This window comes from Entelurus aequoreus, linkage group LG11 (assembly GCF_033978785.1).
Source record: "Entelurus aequoreus isolate RoL-2023_Sb linkage group LG11, RoL_Eaeq_v1.1, whole genome shotgun sequence".
In the NCBI taxonomy this organism is placed as follows: domain Eukaryota; kingdom Metazoa; phylum Chordata; class Actinopteri; order Syngnathiformes; family Syngnathidae; genus Entelurus; species Entelurus aequoreus.
Window position 1 is genome coordinate 15,698,298 of NC_084741.1, and position 18,573 is coordinate 15,716,870.

The 18,573-nt window shown below is 35.8% G+C and overlaps 1 protein-coding gene across 3 annotated transcripts in view; it reads left to right on the top strand.

The window, feature by feature from the left end:
- Positions 1 to 18,573, top strand: part of atg5 (ATG5 autophagy related 5 homolog (S. cerevisiae)) — a 190,148-nt gene that overhangs the window by 7,495 nt on the left and 164,080 nt on the right. For all 3 annotated transcript variants that reach the window (XR_009827721.1, XM_062062610.1, XM_062062609.1), the window contains exons 4-6: positions 7,862 to 7,940; positions 9,764 to 9,926; positions 17,088 to 17,182. Coding sequence is in view for 2 of the 3 variants with exons in the window: in XM_062062610.1 (XP_061918594.1) it covers positions 7,862 to 7,940; positions 9,764 to 9,926; positions 17,088 to 17,182 (337 nt within the window). In the remaining variant the exon portion in view is untranslated. The remainder of the gene's footprint in view (positions 1 to 7,861; positions 7,941 to 9,763; positions 9,927 to 17,087; positions 17,183 to 18,573) is intronic.

The following is an 18,573-nucleotide window of genomic DNA, read 5'->3' on the forward strand; positions in this document are numbered from 1 at the left end:
GGTAACGTTTGCTGTGGTCTGGAACAACATGGCACACAAACAAATCGGAAATGCAGCCAATATTACATACAGATAATGTGTCATGAGATATGCAAATATAAATTGAATACACAGAGGACATAAGTAAAGGAAATTAAATCAGCTCAAATATACCTACAAACGAGGCATACAATATGTACATACAGCTAGCCCAGGGGTCGGCAACCTTTACCACTCAAAGAGCCATTTTGGCAAGATTCACAAATTAAAGAAAGTAATGGGAGCCACAAAAAAAATGTTTTAAAATTTAAAATGAAAAACACCGCATACAAAGCTTGAATGATTTGTGCTATGTTAACCAGGGCGGCACGCACTTTAATGTGGAAATTTGATGTTAGTGCAGCCCGCGAGTTTCAAATGAATGGCGCTTGATAGTGTCATACTTGCCAACCCTCTCATTTTTCCCGGGAGACTCCTGAATACCAGAGTGTGATGACACTGCATTTGGCGCCCTCTACAGTCTGCCCTAACAGTGTACCTGCTCGACCACACGTAGAATGCAATTTCAGCTTGCTCACGTAAGTGACAGCAAGGCGTACTAACTCAGCAGCCACACATCTTACACTGACGGTACCAATACCCAGAATCCCATGCAGCCCTAACTCTTCCGCTAAACCAACGCACGGAGAGGGGGGGGGGGGGTTGATGTGTGGGGGGATTTGGTGGTAGCGGGGTGTATAATGTAGACCGGAAGAGTTAGGGCTGCATGGGATTCTGGGTAATGGTTGTGTTGTGTTTATGTTGTGTTACGGTGGGATGTTCTCCAGAAATGTGTTTTTCATTCTTTTTTGGTGTGGGTTCACAGTGTGGCGCATATTTGTAACGTAACAATGTTAAAGTTGTTTGATACGGCTACCGTCAGTGTAAGCTGTGTGGCTGATGAGTAAGTATGCTTTGCTGTCTCCTGTGTGTGCAAGTAATAACAACATGCAACATGTGGCTGGACTGGCACGCTGTATGTAAATGCTATAGAGGACAATTACTGCAGTGCAATTAGGGCACGCCCTTTATTTAGTAATTACAGTGTAAATAGGATTATTATTTCCCTGGGAGTAATCTATGAGAGACACTGAGATCCATAAGTCTCCTGGGAAAATCGGGGGGGTCGGCATGTATGTAGCTGAGCCGCATCAGAGTGGTCAAGGAGCCGCATGCGGCTCCGGAGCCGCGGGTTGCCGACCCCTGAGCTAGCCTAAATAGCATGTTAGCATCGATTAGCTTGCAGTCATGCACTGACCAAATATGCCTGATTTAGCACTCCACACAAGACAATAACACCAACAAAGCTCACCTTTGTGCATTCACGCACAGCATAAAACATTTGGTGGACAAAATGAGACAAAGAAGGAGTGGCATAAAACACGTCTTTCTGCGGCAGCGGCAGAGAAAGTTGTACACACGTAAACAAACTATGATGACTTCAGGGATTGCCGAAATTAGTAGGACAAAGCGGTGCTCTCATCAGTGAAGCATGTTTGATATCAACAATCTAACAATTAGGCAGGTTTGTGTCATGTGTGTACTCCTACAGAAACTGTTTTAAAGCAAAAAATATATTCCCCCACCCCCATCTTTTTCCATTTTCATAAATTAAAAAAAAAGCTCCAGCTAAAGAGCTCAAGCTGTGCGTTGCAGATCCCCGCCTCAAATGTTTCCAAACGGTGTCTGTAACACGGCAGTAAAACGGCTGATTAAACAAAACAGAAGTCATCGTCATAGACCCACTAGCTGCGGAAGCTAGCTCTCCAGTCAGCTAAATAAATCCCCCGGTGACGTCTTGGTGAATTTACTGAGGAATTTGGTCTCCTCAGTTCCCAAACATTTACTGAGTGTTGTTAAAAGGACAGGCCATGTAACACAGTGGTAAACATGCCCCTGTGACAACTTTTTTGCAATGTGTTGCTGCCATTAAATTCTAAGTTAATGTTTATTTGCAAAAAATAAATACGTTTCTCAGTTGGAACATTAAATATCTTGTCTTTGCAGTCTATTCAATTGAATATAAGTTGAAAAGGATTTGCAAATCATTGTATTCTGTTTTTATTCCCCATTTACACCAGTGGTCCCCAACCACCGGTCCGGGGACCGGTACCGGTCCGTGAAGCATTTGCTACTGGGCCGGAGAGAAACATTAGATAATTTATAAAAGGACTGCATTTTCTCTTACTTAACTTTGGCCTGTCCCACTAGACCAGGGGTGTCAAACTTGTTTTCATTGAGGGCCACACCGCAGTCATGGCTGCCAATAGAGGGCCGCTTGTAACAGTAAATAATTAATGAATTTGCCTATGAATTTCAATATTTAAATTTTTTTTTACGTAAAGAGTACAAAAAAAATCTGTGGATTTGATCACTGTTTTTTACAGAAGAAAACTGGCAGCTTAGTTGCCAGACTTTTACTGTAAAATATACTGTGTTATTTTATCATTTTTACAACATATTACTGTAAATAGAAATACAGTACTGCTGTTTAATTTTATTTTGGCAACTCAGCTGCCAGTTTTTTACCATAATAAAATGTGGTACCATAAAAACATCAACCAAGGATTAAAAAACAAACAAATACTGACAGCTCAGTCGACAGAATTTTACTGTAAAAAAACAAACATTGGTAATTTTTTTTTCAACTTACAGTAAAATGCTGTAAAAAAAAACCTCCCTAAATTTTACAGTAAAATCTATTGGTCATTTTTATAGTGTACAATTTGATGGATAACTTGCTTTGAAACCATATGTTAAGCAGATATTTAAGTGTTTATTTGGATTTTGACCAACAAAGTTAGATAATATTAATATCTGTTGCAATATTGGACACTCATTTTTTGCCACTATTAAACTACAAAAAGAAACCTAATACCTTGAGTAAGAAAATAAGAAAGTAAAGAAAGAAAATATAAGGTATTTTACTGACACATATTATTTCCAGGCTTTTGCGGGCCATATAAAATGATGTGAAGGGCAGATCTGGCCCGCGGGCCTTGAGTTTGACACCTGTGCACTAGACACAGTTGCCATTTGTTATAACTTAGTGACATGATACGATGCACATTAATGAACATATAACATATAAATGTGACAGATTGTAGCCAAAGGCTGATTTCCATCAGCATATCATTGCAAAGAAACACGCCCAGGGCTCCCACTAATTCAGCGTTATTGTGAGTTGTAGTTTTCACAAGTGGGAAGCCGGTCCCTGAAAATAATGCCTACATTAAACCGCTCCGTGGTGCAAAAAAGGTTGGGGATCATTGATTTACACAACGTGCCAACTTCACTGGTTTTGGGTTTTGTACCTATGGGTTCAGAAATGTTGAGTTGCTATTTTTCTGTGCACTAAAATGTGATGAGGTCAGCGGCTATTTACATATATGGTAAAGTTTTAGCCAAAGAGCTTTGTGCGAGTCTGCCATTGTCATCAATAAGTTCCTTTTTTTTCTCTATCCTCTTGTTTTTAACACAAAGTAGCAAATAGCTCAAACTTATATCTGTCGGTAGACTCCATATGGAAGCGCTAAAAACTACAACAAAGACAGCTGACAAAACAGCGCATGAAAATGGTCTATGAAACATAATCCATGTAACATTTTGACCAAAGAACCAGCATTACATGTTATGTAGACCACAAGGAAGTGTTTAAATGTAGGAAAAAAAATAAACACAACGTGTCCCCTTTTAAGTATTTGAGAAAGACCCAATGTGCAAAACGTGCAATTTGGAAATATCAAAAGGGAGATCTTTTACAAAACATGTTCTCATATAACACTTGAGATTGTGGCAGGCTGGAGGAGTTAATAGGCTGCAATTACCAAGGTCGGTCACCAGATGTCAGTATACTCCAGCGCAACCTGCTCCAGTCAGTTCTTAGGTAAATACAGTCAAAAATAGGCTTAAATATAAAGTATCTGATTATTTCACCATCAATTTGATTTACATAAAAAAATAGAGAATAAAAAGAACATTAAAAACAAATGACAGAATTAATTCAAAATAAGTTTTTTCTTAATTTGATCAAAAACTAGTAGATTGAAATGACACGGCATACACTGCATCTTACTCGTAGCAACATTTTTATCTGAATAATATGGTTAATTTCAGACCAGATAACATTTTTACCTTTTTATAGAATAATTTTCATATAACTAAGTTAGGAGCTTCCTCTGGGAAACTGATAGTGGTTTTCTGAAGTGTTCCTGAGCCCATGTGGTGATATCCTTTGCACACTGATGTCGCTTTTTGATGCAGTACCGCCTATGGGATCGAAAGTCTGTAGTATCATCGCTTACATGCAGTGATTTCTCCAGATTCTCTGAACCTTTTGATGATATTATGGACTGTAGATGGTGAAATCCCTAAATTCCTTGCAATAGCTTGTTGAGAAATGTTGTTCTTAAACCAAAAATTTTACATTTTCTAGAATAATTTTCATAGAACTAAGTTAGGAGCTTCCTCTGGGAAGCAATACCTCTCTGTCTTGAATTAAATACTTCTGTAAACAAAATGTAGCATCGGACGTTGCATGCAAATAAATAATAATCTCCAACATTAAGATTAGTAAAGTGAAAACTTAAAACTTCTGTCTTGAATAAAATACTTCTTTAAATAAAAATGTAGTATTATACATTGCATGCAAATAAGTAATAATCTCCAACATTACGATTAATGAAGTGCAAAGTTTGGGCCCAGTGAAGCCGGCGGCGTTTCTGGGTGTTGTTGATAAATGGCTTTCGCTTTGCATAGTAGAGTTTTAACTTGCACTTACAGATGTAGCGATGAACTGTAGTTACCGACAGTGGTTTTCTGAAATGTTCCTGAGCCCATGTGGTGATATCCTTTACACACTGATGTCGCTTTTTGATGCAGTACCGCCTAAGGGATCGAAGGTCTGTAATATCATCACTTACGTGCAGTGATTTCTGCAGATTCTCTGAAACTTTTGATGATATTACAGACCGTAGATGGTGAAATCCCTAAATTCGTTGCAATTGCTTGTTGAGAAATGTTGTTCTTAAACTAAAAAAAATACTTTTTATAGAATAATTTTCATAGAACTAAGTTAGGAGCTTCCTCTGGGAAGCAATACCTCTCTGTCTTGAATGAAATACTTTTGTAAACAGAATGTAGCATCGGATTTTGCATGCAAATACATAATAATCTCCAACATTAAGATTAGTAAAGTGAAAACTTAAAGCTTCTGTCTTGAATAAAAAACTTCTGTAAATACAAATGTAGTATTATACATTGTATGCAAATAAGTAATAATCTCTAACATTACGATTAATGAAGTGCAAAGTTGGGGCCCAGTGAAGCTGGCGGCGTTTCTGGGTGTTGTTGATAAATGGCTTTCGCTTTGCATAGTAGAGTTTTAACTTGCACTTAAAGATGTAGCGACCAACTGTAGTTACTGACAGTGGTTTTCTGAAATGTTCCTGAGCCCATGTGGTGATATCATTCACACACTGATGTCCCTTTTTGATACAGTACCCGCCTGAGGAATCGAAGAGCCGTAATATCATCGCTTATGTGCAGTGATTTCTCCAGATTCTCTGAACCTTTTGACGATATTACGGACCGCAGATGGTGAAATTCCTTGCAATTCCTTGTTGAGAAATGTTGTTCTTAAACTAAAAATTTTACTTTTTATAGAATAATTTTCATAGAAGTAAGTTAGGAGCTTCCTCTGGGAAGCAATACCTCTCTGTCTTGAATGAAATACTTCTGTAAAAAAATGTAGCATCGGACGTTGCATGCAAATAAATAATAATCTCCAACATTAAGATTAGTAAAGTGCAAACTTAAAGCATCTGTCTTGAATAAAAAACTTCTGTAATTACAAATGTAGTATTATACATTGTATGCAAATAAGTAATAATATCCAACATTACGATTAATGAAGTGCAAAGTTGGGGCCCAGTGAAGCCGGCGGCGTTTCTGGGTGTTGTTGATAAATGGCTTTCGCTTTGCATAGTAGAGTTTTAACTTGCACTTAAAGATGTAGCGACCAACTGTAGTTACTGACAGTGGTTTTCTGAAGTGTTCCTGAGCCCATGTGGTGATATCCTTTACACACTGATGTCACTTTTTGATACAGTACCCGCCTGAGGAATCGACGATCCGTAATATCATCGCTTATGTGCAGTGATTTCTCCAGATTCTCTGAACCTTTTGACGATATTACGGACCGCAGATGGTGAAATTCCTTGCAATTCCTTGTTGAGAAATGTTGTTCTTAAACGAAAAATGTTACTTTTTATAGAATAATTTTCATAGAACTAAGTTAGGAGCTTCCTCTGGGAAGCAATACCTCTCTGTCTTGAATGAAATACTTCTGTAAAAAAATGTAGCATCGGACGTTGCATGCAAATAAATAATAATCTTCAACATTAAGATTAGTAAAGTGCAAACTTAAAGCTTCTGTCTTGAATAAAAAACTTCTGTAAATACAAATGTAGTATTATACATTGTATGCAAATAAGTAATAATCTCCAACATTACAATTAATGAAGTGCAAAGTTGGGGCGCAGTGAAGCCGGCTGCGTTTCTGGGTGTTGTTGATAAATGGCTTTCGCTTTGCATAGTAGAGTTTTAACTTGCACTTAAAGATGTAGCGACCAACTGTAGTTACTGACAGTGGTTTTCTGAAATGTTCCTGAGCCCATGTGGTGATATCCTTTACACACTGATGTCACTTTTTGATACAGTACCCGCCTGAGGAATCGACGAGCCGTAATATCATCGCTTATGTGCAGTGATTTCTCCAGATTCTCTGAACCTTTTGGCGATATTATGGACCGCAGATGGTGAAATTCCTTGCAATTCCTTGTTGAGAAATGTTGTTCTTAAACTAAAAATTTTACTTTTTATAGAATAATTTTCATAGAAGTAAGTTAGGAGCTTCCTCTGGGAAGCAATAGCTCTCTGTCTTGAATGAAATACTTCTGTAAAAAAATGTAGCATCGGACGTTGCATGCAAATAAATAATAATCTCCAACATTAAGATTAGTAAAGTGCAAACTTAAAGCTTCTGTCTTGAATAAAAAACTTCTGTAATTACAAATGTAGTATTATACATTGTATGCAAATAAAAATTTGCAAAATTTAAAACAATTTCCCTTGTGGATCAATAAAGTTTGTCTGAGTCTCAGTTAAAAAAAAATAATGAAGTAAAACATTGAGAGGACTATAGTTTCAGTAAGTGGATAAAGTAAAGCCATTTTCATTCACACATCATGGCATCGTCAAACATACATGGTGTAAATGATTTGCCCACAGTAAGCTGATTTTTAACTCGTAGTTTTCTTGTTGTTGCAGTCTTGTTCGCCTCGTAAACAGTTGTATTTCCCACACGTGACCGGAGGCTTCGGTTTCAGATGCAGGAATAAGTTTGTTGTGCCGCTGTCTTTTTGAAACAAACTTTGCAGCGTGGAGTCACTCATTCCAAGCCTCTTTCCGCAAAACCAAACCACTGACGACACTTTTCTTTTCTTTGGAACAAGAGTTTTGCTCTTGTTAGCGTTAGCATAAGCTATGTTTTGCCAGTCCCGCGAAGGAAGTAAGGGGACAGCGCAAGCTACGGAAGCCCCTGAGGGGCAAAAAGTATGCTGGAGCAAGAGGAGGAAAAAATGGATTAAAAAAAATGTTTTTAATCGCCTGCAAGAAAAAACGTGAATAAAGTCAATATATCGCCCAGGCCTGGTCAAAAACATCATTTAGTAAAAGTTGTCAGTCACATTTAGTTGTATTTATCTGTTTCCTGTCAGGCGTTTTTATTGTTTTTGCCATTTCAAATAAAATATTGTTTTATTTCTGTGCTTCCTGATGCCAGGCACTATCCAATAGGAGTTCTGTTTGACCTCCATGCCGCCAACTCTGTCTTGCCATGGGGCATCACTGTGCACTTTAAGGTAACAACTCATTCTACCTGTAAGTGTCGATGTTCGAATGAATCTGAGTCTTACTTGTAACGATTATTAATCGTTTGGAAAAAAAAAAATTATATATATATATATATATATATATATATATATATGTGTGTGTATATATGTGTATATATGTATATATATATATATATATGTGTATATATGTATATATATGTATATACAGTATATATATATATATATATATGTGTATATATATATATACAAATATATGTGAATATATATATATATGTGTATATATATACATGTACATATATATGTATATATACATATATATGTATATACATATATATGTAAATATATATATATATATATATATATATATATTTATGTATGCATATATATATATGTATGTATGTATGTGTGTATATATATATGTACATATATATATGTGTATATATGTGTGTATATGTGTATATATATATATATGTATGTGTATATATATATGTATATATATATATATATATATATATATATATATATTTATGTATGCATATATATATATGTATGTATGTATGTGTGTATATATATATATGTACATATATATATATGTGTGTGTATGTGTATATATGTATGTATGTGTATATGTGTATATATATATGTACATATATATATGTGTGTGTATGTGTATATATGTATGTATGTGTATATGTGTATATATATATGTATGTGTATATATATATATGTGTATGTATGTATGTATGTATGTATGTATATATATATATATATATATATATATATATATATATATATGTGTGTGTGTGTGCGCCAAAAGTTTGGACACACCTTCTCATTCAATGCTTTGTCTTTATTTTCATGACTATTTACATTGTAGATTGTCACTGAAGGCATCAAAACTATGAATGAACACATGTGGAGTTATGTACTTAACAAAAAAAGGTGAAACCCCTGAAAACATGTTTTATACTCCAGTTTCTTCAAAATAGCCACCCTTTGCTCTGATTACTGTTTTGCATATTCTTGGCATTCTCTCGATCAACTTCAACAGGTAGTCACATGAAATGGTTTTTACTTCACAGGTGTGCTTGAAGCTCATCAAGAGAATGCCAAGAGTGGGCAAAAAGTAATCAGAGGAAAGGGTGGCTATTTTGAAGAAACTAGAATACAACATTTTTGATGCCTTCAGTGACAATCTACAATGTAAATAGTCATGAAAATAAAGAAAAAGGAAACGCATTGAATGAGGAGAAGGTGTGCCTGTACTGTGTGCATATATATATATATATATATATATATATATATATATATATATATATATATATATATATATATATATATATATATATATATGTTTATTTACCTATTTATTTATATAATTATTTATATGTCCAGACACTCAGATAAATCATATTGTTGATGGAGATGATCATGTCTGCTGTACATGTTCACTTTAGAAAAGAGAAATGTTGGATACTTCTCTTGTTGGCTTATTTGTATATAACTTTATTAAATGTTTGGGTAGAATTTTATTAAACAAAACCAGTTTTATTTTAAGTAATATATACATTTATCAGAGCTGTGTATCTGTTTTATGGGGGTATGCAGTTATTCATAGAACTGGCACCCAATGTTATTAAAAAAAAGTATTGATTCTGTACAAAGAATTGTTTTGAATCGATTCTGAATTGAATCATTACCCGCAAGAATCGAATTGAATTGTGTGGTGGTCAAATGATTCGGAGCCCAATAAAGCTTGGGTGAAATATGATTGCACTGCGCTTCATAAACGCTTACCACGCTCATCAAAAAGTTTTTTTTTTGTGCGTCAGAACTTTCCAGGTGATGACCTGCTGCACTGCTCGTCCAGCTCCGTGGTGGAGGCTCACTTCATGTCCAGCATCAAGGAGGCCGACGCACTTAAGCACAAGAGCCAAGTCGTCAACGACATGCAGAAGAAGGACCACAAGCAGCTGTGGATGGGCCTACAGAATGGTAGGAAACACACGCAGTGCACACGCTCACATTTCAAAAGACTTCAAGCAGCTGCTGGGGAAGTGTTACACCATCAGAGAGTCACACGTTCACTCATTAACACATGTTGTCCACACTGAGATAACACACACACACTTGTGTCCTTGAAGCCAAACAACCACCCTTCTGTTTCCAGTCTACCTGCTCCTACAGGTCCACTTCCTGTCACATGGTGTGTGTGTGTTTTTGTATTTCTACCCTTCTTGAGGCATCAAGAAGGAAAAGTATCTTCCATATGAGGAGGTGTGAACAAGTGATGACATAAATCATGGTCCCAATAACATTGCATCTAATAGAGAATGTCTCATTTGCACCCCTGGTGGTGACATCTATCAACATGAGGGTCAGTGTTTCCCATAAACTGCCAACATACCTGTGCAGGTGGGGGCGTGGCTATGGGCGTGGTCACCATGACATCATCGAGTAATTTGCATAATTTACTACAATGATATGATTTTCTCTAAAAAGGCTCAAAAAATGTATACTTACTAATTAATAATAACAGTTTTGTTTTAAACGTCCATCCATCCATTTTACAATATAATTATAACACTTTATGTACATATTTATATACAGATTTGAACAATAAGTTATTCACTGAAATATGTTTATTAATTGTGGTTCTTACAAAAAATATGTCTTATAAAATATAAAAGCTAAAATGTCTCTTAAAGCTCTGCCCCTTTAATTAGTGCATACTAAATAATTTAACTTTAGCCTACTACTACAACCATATTATTTACCAGCAACATAAAGTGAAACGGAGGCAGAGGTGTCCTGCCAGTCAGTAACAAATAAACAGAAAACAGTAGTGGTCAAATACAAATAAGGCAACAAGAGAAGTATCCTACACTTCTCTTTTGTAAAGTAAATCTGAACAGCCTATATGGGCATCTACATCAACTATATGATTTGCCTGAGAAGCTGGACAGGACAAAGAAAACAAAAAACAATTTTTTTTTAAATTTTTCTTTTTTTAAATTTGTGGCGGACGTATTCTTTCGTGGCGGGCCGCCACAAATAAATGAATGTGTGGGAAACACTGAGGGTGGTCCCAAAAAGGAGGGATTTTTCACATTGACTGTGTGTCGTTTTTAAAAGTGCTCCCCCTCTATCCAACATGTGAAATAACAAGTGTGTAAACATTTGAAATGCTCCTCCTCTGGCCAACATATGAAATAACAAGTGTGTGTAAGAAATTGAAATGTGCCCCCCTTTGGCCAAAATTCAGTACAAAAACACAATAAATATGTATATTTTGATTAATTGACACTTTTATTAGTAGATTGTACAGTACAGTACATATTCCGTACAATTGACCACTAAATTGTTTGATTGATTGATTGAAACTTTTATAAGTAGATTGCACAGTTCAGTACATATTCCGTACAATTGACCAATAAATGGTAACACCCGAATAAGTTTTTCAACTTGTTTAAGTCGGGGTCCACGTAAATCAATTCATGGTAAATATATAGATATTACTATATATACCAGGGGTCACCAACGCGGTGCACGCGGGCACCAGGTCGCCCGTAAGGACCAGATGAGTCGCCCGCGGGCCTGTTCTAAAAAAAAACAAAAAAAACAACTTTTTTTTTTTTTTTTTAAATTAAATCTACATAGAAAAAACACAAGATACACTTTCAATCAGTGCATCAACCCAAACAACCCCCCCCCCCTCCATGCACACTCATCCACACCCACTCACACAAAAGGGGTTATTTCTTTCTGCTACCAATATTCTGGTTCCCACAACATAGACAACACATCTGCAAGGGACACAGTCCCTGAAGCACACATGATTGTATAGGCTGCTGGTCCACTAACATTTTCATTAATTACTATTTTTTATGTAATTATTTTTATATTGTTTTACTTTCTTTTTTATCCAAGAAAATGTTTTTTATTTATTTATCTTATTTCATTTTATTTTTAAAAAAAGGGCCTTAACTTCAACAGACCAGGTTGTCAATGAAATTAGATGTGTTTAAAGGGTTTTTAAAACCAGGCCCAGTCCAGATAATGTCCAAGTCGGACTCAACAACACACACCTTCATTCATGTACACAGAAAAAAATTAGGGAACACAACAGATTGCATATAATTTATAAACAAAATTACATTTTCAGTAATTTTCAGTCAAAAAAGTCCTCCCATTTTCCATATGTGTTGTATGGGGCAGCCTTCAAAGATTTCTTTATTAAATAAAAATTATATATTTTTCTATTTATTTTAGTTCCTTTTTGCCAACTAGAATTTCTTATTAGAGGTTTACATACTAATAATTTAGTAGTTCCATAATTAATTATTTGTTTTCATCTTTTCCCAATGACTCCAGTTAGTTGATAAAATGAAAAGCTTGAGCAAGCATCACCATACATAGTTCTAAATTCATCATACTTCATAATTTTACCATTCTCATTAATAATATCATTGACAAAAATGATTCCTCTTTCAAACATATTTTTCCAAAAGAAAGGCTTTCCATCTATTACAATATTAGAGTTCATCCATATTATCTGCTGCAAAATATCGTCTCTTTTTTCTGGCACATAAAATTGAAAACACCACCATGAGTGGATTGTTTCCTTTATGAACCCCGCCATGTTTCCCAGCAGACTCTCTACATAAGAAAAATGGGAGGGGATCACTTGTAAAAAAGGATACAATTTCTTTTGATACAGTACATGTTTTTTGTCCAACAGGACACTTGTGTACCACTCAGTGTTTAAATACATCTTTGGAACAATTGATGCTTTTAAAGACAGACACATAGCTTCAAGGTTGAGAAGTTTCAGGCCCCCATATTCATACTCTTTGAACAAAACCTTTCTTTTAATCTTTTCTGGTTTGCCGTTCCAGACAAAATCGAAGACCCTCTGCTCATAAATCTTAAAAAAGTTTTGTGATGGAGCTGGTAATGACAAAAACAAATAAATAAATTGAGGAATAATTAACGAGTTGGCAATAGACATTTTACCATACAAGGTTAAGGATTTCCCTTTCCATAATTGCATAATTTTGTCCAGCTTTCTTAGTCGATTATCATAATTTACTGAGCCTAGATCTTCCAGATTTTCTGGGACAACGACACTAAGTATGTTAACTGGTCCATCCGTCCACAAAACAGGCACTTTGCATTCCATTCGAAAGGACGTTCCCTTTAGATTTCCGATCCTTAACATTTTACATTTATCATAATTAAGCTTAAGGCCAGATTGCTGTGAAAATATGTCCAAAAGATTAAGAAGGTTCCGCAAACAATGAGGAAAAATCTTATCTTTGTGAATCAGCCTTTTCTGACATGAACTTCATTAAGAACAAACACAGAACATGCCTCACTGATGCACATCTGCAATACTCACTCAGAGTTGCAGTGTCAAGTTACACACCAGAGTACAACACACTAGTTAACAGCATGCAATGCCAGGCTTCCCACTAACTGACAAAGAAACAGATAACAGATTTGGTGTCCAGTTCAAAGTGTGACATGATTTAAAAATTTGAGAGTTTACTTTTGTATTTTACATGAGTTATTATTTGTACAAACATGGTGCAAAGTAATTCATGATTTGTTAAAAAATGTTAGTGGCTAGCTAGTTAAAATGGGGTATTGTGATTTCACAAGACTGTCTTAGAAGTGATCATTTGAAAATGTTCAATTTGAAAAATGTGCACTTAGAGAAAATATACAAATAAAGTGTTGCATATTGATATTTATCTGTTTCTATATATATTTATTGTGAGAAATCATTAAGATGATCAGTGTTTCCACAAAGATAAATATAATTAATTATTAATAATAACAGAGTTAAAGGTAAATTGAGCAAATTGGCTATTTCTGGCAATTTATTTAACTGTGTATCAAACTGGTAGCCCTTTGCATTAATCAGTACCCAAGAAGTAGCTCTTGGTTTCAAAAAGGTTGGTGACCCCTGATATATACTAATAGGTTGATTGGCAACACTAAATTGGCCCTAGTGTGTGAATGTGAGTGTGAATGTTGTCTGTCTATATGTGTTGGCCCTGCGATGAGGTGGCGACTTGTCCAGGGTGTACCCCGCCTTCCGCCCGATTGTAGCTGAGATAGGCTCCAGCACCCCCCGCGACCCCGAAGGGAATAAGCGGTAGAAAATGGATGGATGGATATATATACTAATATATAGTATATAGAGACATACTGTAATGACTTGAAGTAAATAATGAAGATTAAAAAGCAATTACAAACAAAAAATGTAAAATTATGACTTTTTTATGTAAAATTATTATTTTTTAATGCATAATGGTGACATTTGTCGTATACAATTCTGACTTTTATCACAATATTGCCAATTTTTTTGTTGTTCTTGTAAAATAGTGGCATTTTTTGAGTGAAATTCCGATTATTATTATAATATTGACCAAGTTTTAAAGTTTTCTTATAAAATTGTGACTTTTGTCGAGTAAAATTACGACTCTTTTCATAAAATTGACAAAATATTAAGCTTTTCTTGTAAAATTGTGACTGTTATTGAGTAAAATCCCAACTTTTATCATAATATTGCACAAATGTTCAGTTTTTCTTGTCAAATTTTGACTTGCGTTGAGTAAAATGACGACTTTTATTATAATACTGACAAAATTATAAGTTTTTCTTGTGAAATTGTGACCTTCTTGTGAAATTCCAACTAATTTTTCACAACAAGCTATTTTATATTTGCATAATATGTATATATAATTAATGTTGTAAATACACATCTTTATATATCTCGAAAGGCTGGTCCTAAAGAGGGAGAGGCATTTTTCAGAGGTCTCAAGAAGGTGACAAATATACAAGAATGTGTGTGCTGCTGCTGCTCATGAGAGTGGAGGCCACCGATGGGGCGGGAGTTTTTGTTCTGGTAGTGGGGGTGTGTTTGTGTGACGCTACCATTGAAAAGTAAAACCTGGGTGACATTTGGAGGCGTGAGCTTCTTCAGGTCAACTCGTGGAAACAAAGTGTCGCTTGATGGGACTGTCCCAAACGACATGTTTAGTTTCAGGTGACCAAGGATGACGAAAAGTATCGGTGTGTACTTTTCAATACTTTTCGAACTAATAGGGACCACATAAATTGTCATTATTAGCTTCATTTTGACAGAAAATCCTCTTATACATGAAACATATCTTTCCTATTGCACTCTAAGAACAATTTTAGAAGATCGGAATTAAAATTAAAAGTCATTAAACACACTGGGCTTTTCCTGTCGCATTTAAACAGCAATTTACAATGTTCTATATTACATATAGCCAGCCAGAATGTAGGATTAGGTTAGAATAGAATAGAAAGCCATGTTGATACTCAGGGTTTCCCCTTGAAAAAAAAAATCACTGCATGAGTACCACCCAAAACCAGTGAAGTTGTCACGTTGAGTAAATGGTAAATAAAAACAGAATACAATGATTTGCAAATCCTTTTCAACTTATATTCAATTGAATAGACTGCAAAGACAAGATACTTAACGTTCAAACTGGAAAACTTTGTTATTTTTTGCAAATATTAGCTCATTTGGAATTTGATACCTGCAACATGTTTCAAAAAAGCTGGTACAAGTGGCAAAAAATACTTTTTAAACACTTATTTGGAACATCCCACAGGTGAACAGGCTAATTGGGAACAGGTGGGTGCCATGATGGGGTATAAAAGCAGCTTCCATGAAATGCTCAGTCATTCACAAACAAGGACGGGGCGAGGGTCACCACTTTGTCAACAAATGCGTGAGCAAATTGTCCAACAGTTTAAGAACAACATTTCTCAACGAGCTATTGCAAGAAATTTAGGGATTTCACCATCTACGGTCTGTAATACCATCAAAAGTTTCAGAAAATCTGGAGAAATCACTGCACGTAAGCATCATGCCCGTGACCTTCGATCCCTCAGGCGGTACTGCATCAAAAAGCGACATCAGTGTGTAAAGGATATCACCACATGGGCTCAGGAACACTTCAAAAAACCACTGTCAGTAACTACAGTCGGTCGCTACATCTGTATGTGCAAGTTAAAACTCTACTATGCAAAGCGAAAGCCATTTATCAACAACACCCAGAAACGCCGCCGGCTTCGCTGGGCCAGAGCTCATCTAAGATGGACTGATGCAAAGTGGAAAAGTGTTCTGTGGTCTGACGAGTCCACATTTCAAATTGTTTTTGGAAACTGTGGATGTCCTGTCCTCCGGACCAAAGAGGGAAAGAAAACATCCGGATTGTTCTAGGCGCAAAGTGTAAAAGCCAGCATGTGTGATGGTATGGGGGTGTATTAGTGCCCAAGACATGGGTAACTTACACATCTGTGAAGGCGCCATTAATGCTGAAAGGTACATACAGGTTTTGGAGCAACATATGTTGCCATCCAAGCGACGTCTTTCGTGGACACCCCTGCTTATTTCAGCAAGACAATGCCAAGCCACGTGTTACAACAGCGTGGCTTCGTAGTAAAAGAGTGCGGGTACTAGACTGGCCTGCCTGTAGTCCAGACCTGTCTCCCATTGAAAATGTGTGGTGCATTATGAAGCCTAAAATACCACAAGGGAGACCCCTGGACTGTTGAACAACTTAAGCTGTACATCAAGCAAGAATGGGAAAGAATTCCACCTGAGAAGCTTCAAAAATGTGTCTCCTCAGTTCCCAAACCTTTACTGAGTGTTGTTAAAAGGAAAGGCCATGTAACACAGTGGTAAAAATGCCCCTGTGACAACTTTTTTGCAATGTGTTGCTGCCATTAAATCTAAGTTAATGATTAGTTGGTCAAACAAAAATTTAGTTTCTCAGTTGGAAAATTAAATATATTTTCTTTGCAATCTATTCAATTGAATATAAGTTGAAAATGATTTGCAAATCATTGTATTCTGTTTTTATTCACAAATTATACAACATGCCAACTTCACTGGTTTTGTGTTTTGTACAACAAGATGTTTCTAGCATGTTTTGTTATCAAAAGTAAATGCTTAGATATCTGCTTGTCACTTTGGCTTATGATTTCAAAGCCAGGTATTTATAATAATCAAATACATGTAAGTACATATATGTTGACTGTTACAAACAGCCCTATAAGTTGTTTCAGGAGAGTGTAAATGGACGTCTTGCTGTGTTCTTGCCGCTCCAGATAAATTTGAGCAGTTCTGGGCGATGAACCGGAAGCTGATGGAGTATCCCACTGAGGAGGGAGGATTCCGATACATCCCATTCAGGATATATCAGGTGAAACACACTCGCACCCGCTGCTGCTTTTGAACCTCTGGCAGTGGTTCGGCCAGTAGATGGCGCCACAGGGAAGAGTAAGAACCTATTTGCTGGTGCGTGGCCTCAGGGAGGAGGAAGTCCCCTCAAGTGGTTGCACTCACGCTTTACACAAGAGCTTGCTGTCAGCAGGCGTGCGCTTTCCTCATTCTCCCTTTAGAGCCAGATTCCCGGCATCTTCTCACCTGTCAGCCCAACCCGCCTGTGCGAGCCAGAAGGTCTGGGACCTTCCCCTGACACAAACAAAACATAGGCTCTTTTGTTTCTCAGCTCGTCATAAAAACGCAATCGCCACCTTGAAATAGCACCAGTCGGTTTCTGTTCCACGCCTCGTCAAAGCTGGAAATGCCTGAGTGAAGAAAAGCACTCTTTTGCCTGTCCGCAAAGTCACATTTGTATCCACTGTAGACAAATATTACCATTACATCACATGACAACTAGAGGAACAGTTTGTCAAGCCGCAGAGAAGTCTGTGGTCCAGTCTGTTTTCTTTGCCCAAAGGGCATGAACATAAAAAAATATAAAAAACAAAATCAGAAATATCAAGCAGCTAAAATGTGCCAAATATTTACAGTGTTTTGCATTTTTCCCATCATGCTTTGTAACGGATTTAAATAGGTGTAATTCTGACATTTTTTATGGTGCATGGATGTTTTTTTATTATAATATCCACAAATGGTGTTACATTGTGTTGTGTCTGACCATGTCTGTTGGCATTTTGTGTTGGTTCAATTTAAAAAATATATGTATATATTTTTTTTTTGCACCAGGACTCGGGAAGGTTGTTTGCATCGGGCCATATAGGTAAATGCTGTGCTTGATGTCATTCAAAGCGTGTTAAGTGGTCAAAGACCTGAATTACTCATACATGTCCACAAGGTGGTGTCAAAGTCACAGCATTTAAATAGACTTTTAAAATCATTTGAAATCTCCCTGATTTTGAAATCTCCCTGCGGTCAGATTCCTAAATAACTCATGACCCCTCGCGGGCGTTTGTACATGGCTGATCTAGAAATATAAGCATTGAAAGTGGAATATATATATATATATATATATATATATATATGTATATATATATATATATATATATATATATATATATATATATATATATATATATATATATATATATATATATATATATATATATATATATATATATATATATATATATATTTTTTTTTTTTATATATATATATATATAAATGTGTGTTTGTCCACATATAAAAAAAGGTGACATAACTAAAAACATGTTTTGTATATATATATATATATATATATATATATATATATATATATATATATATATATATATATATATATATATATATATATATATATATATATATATA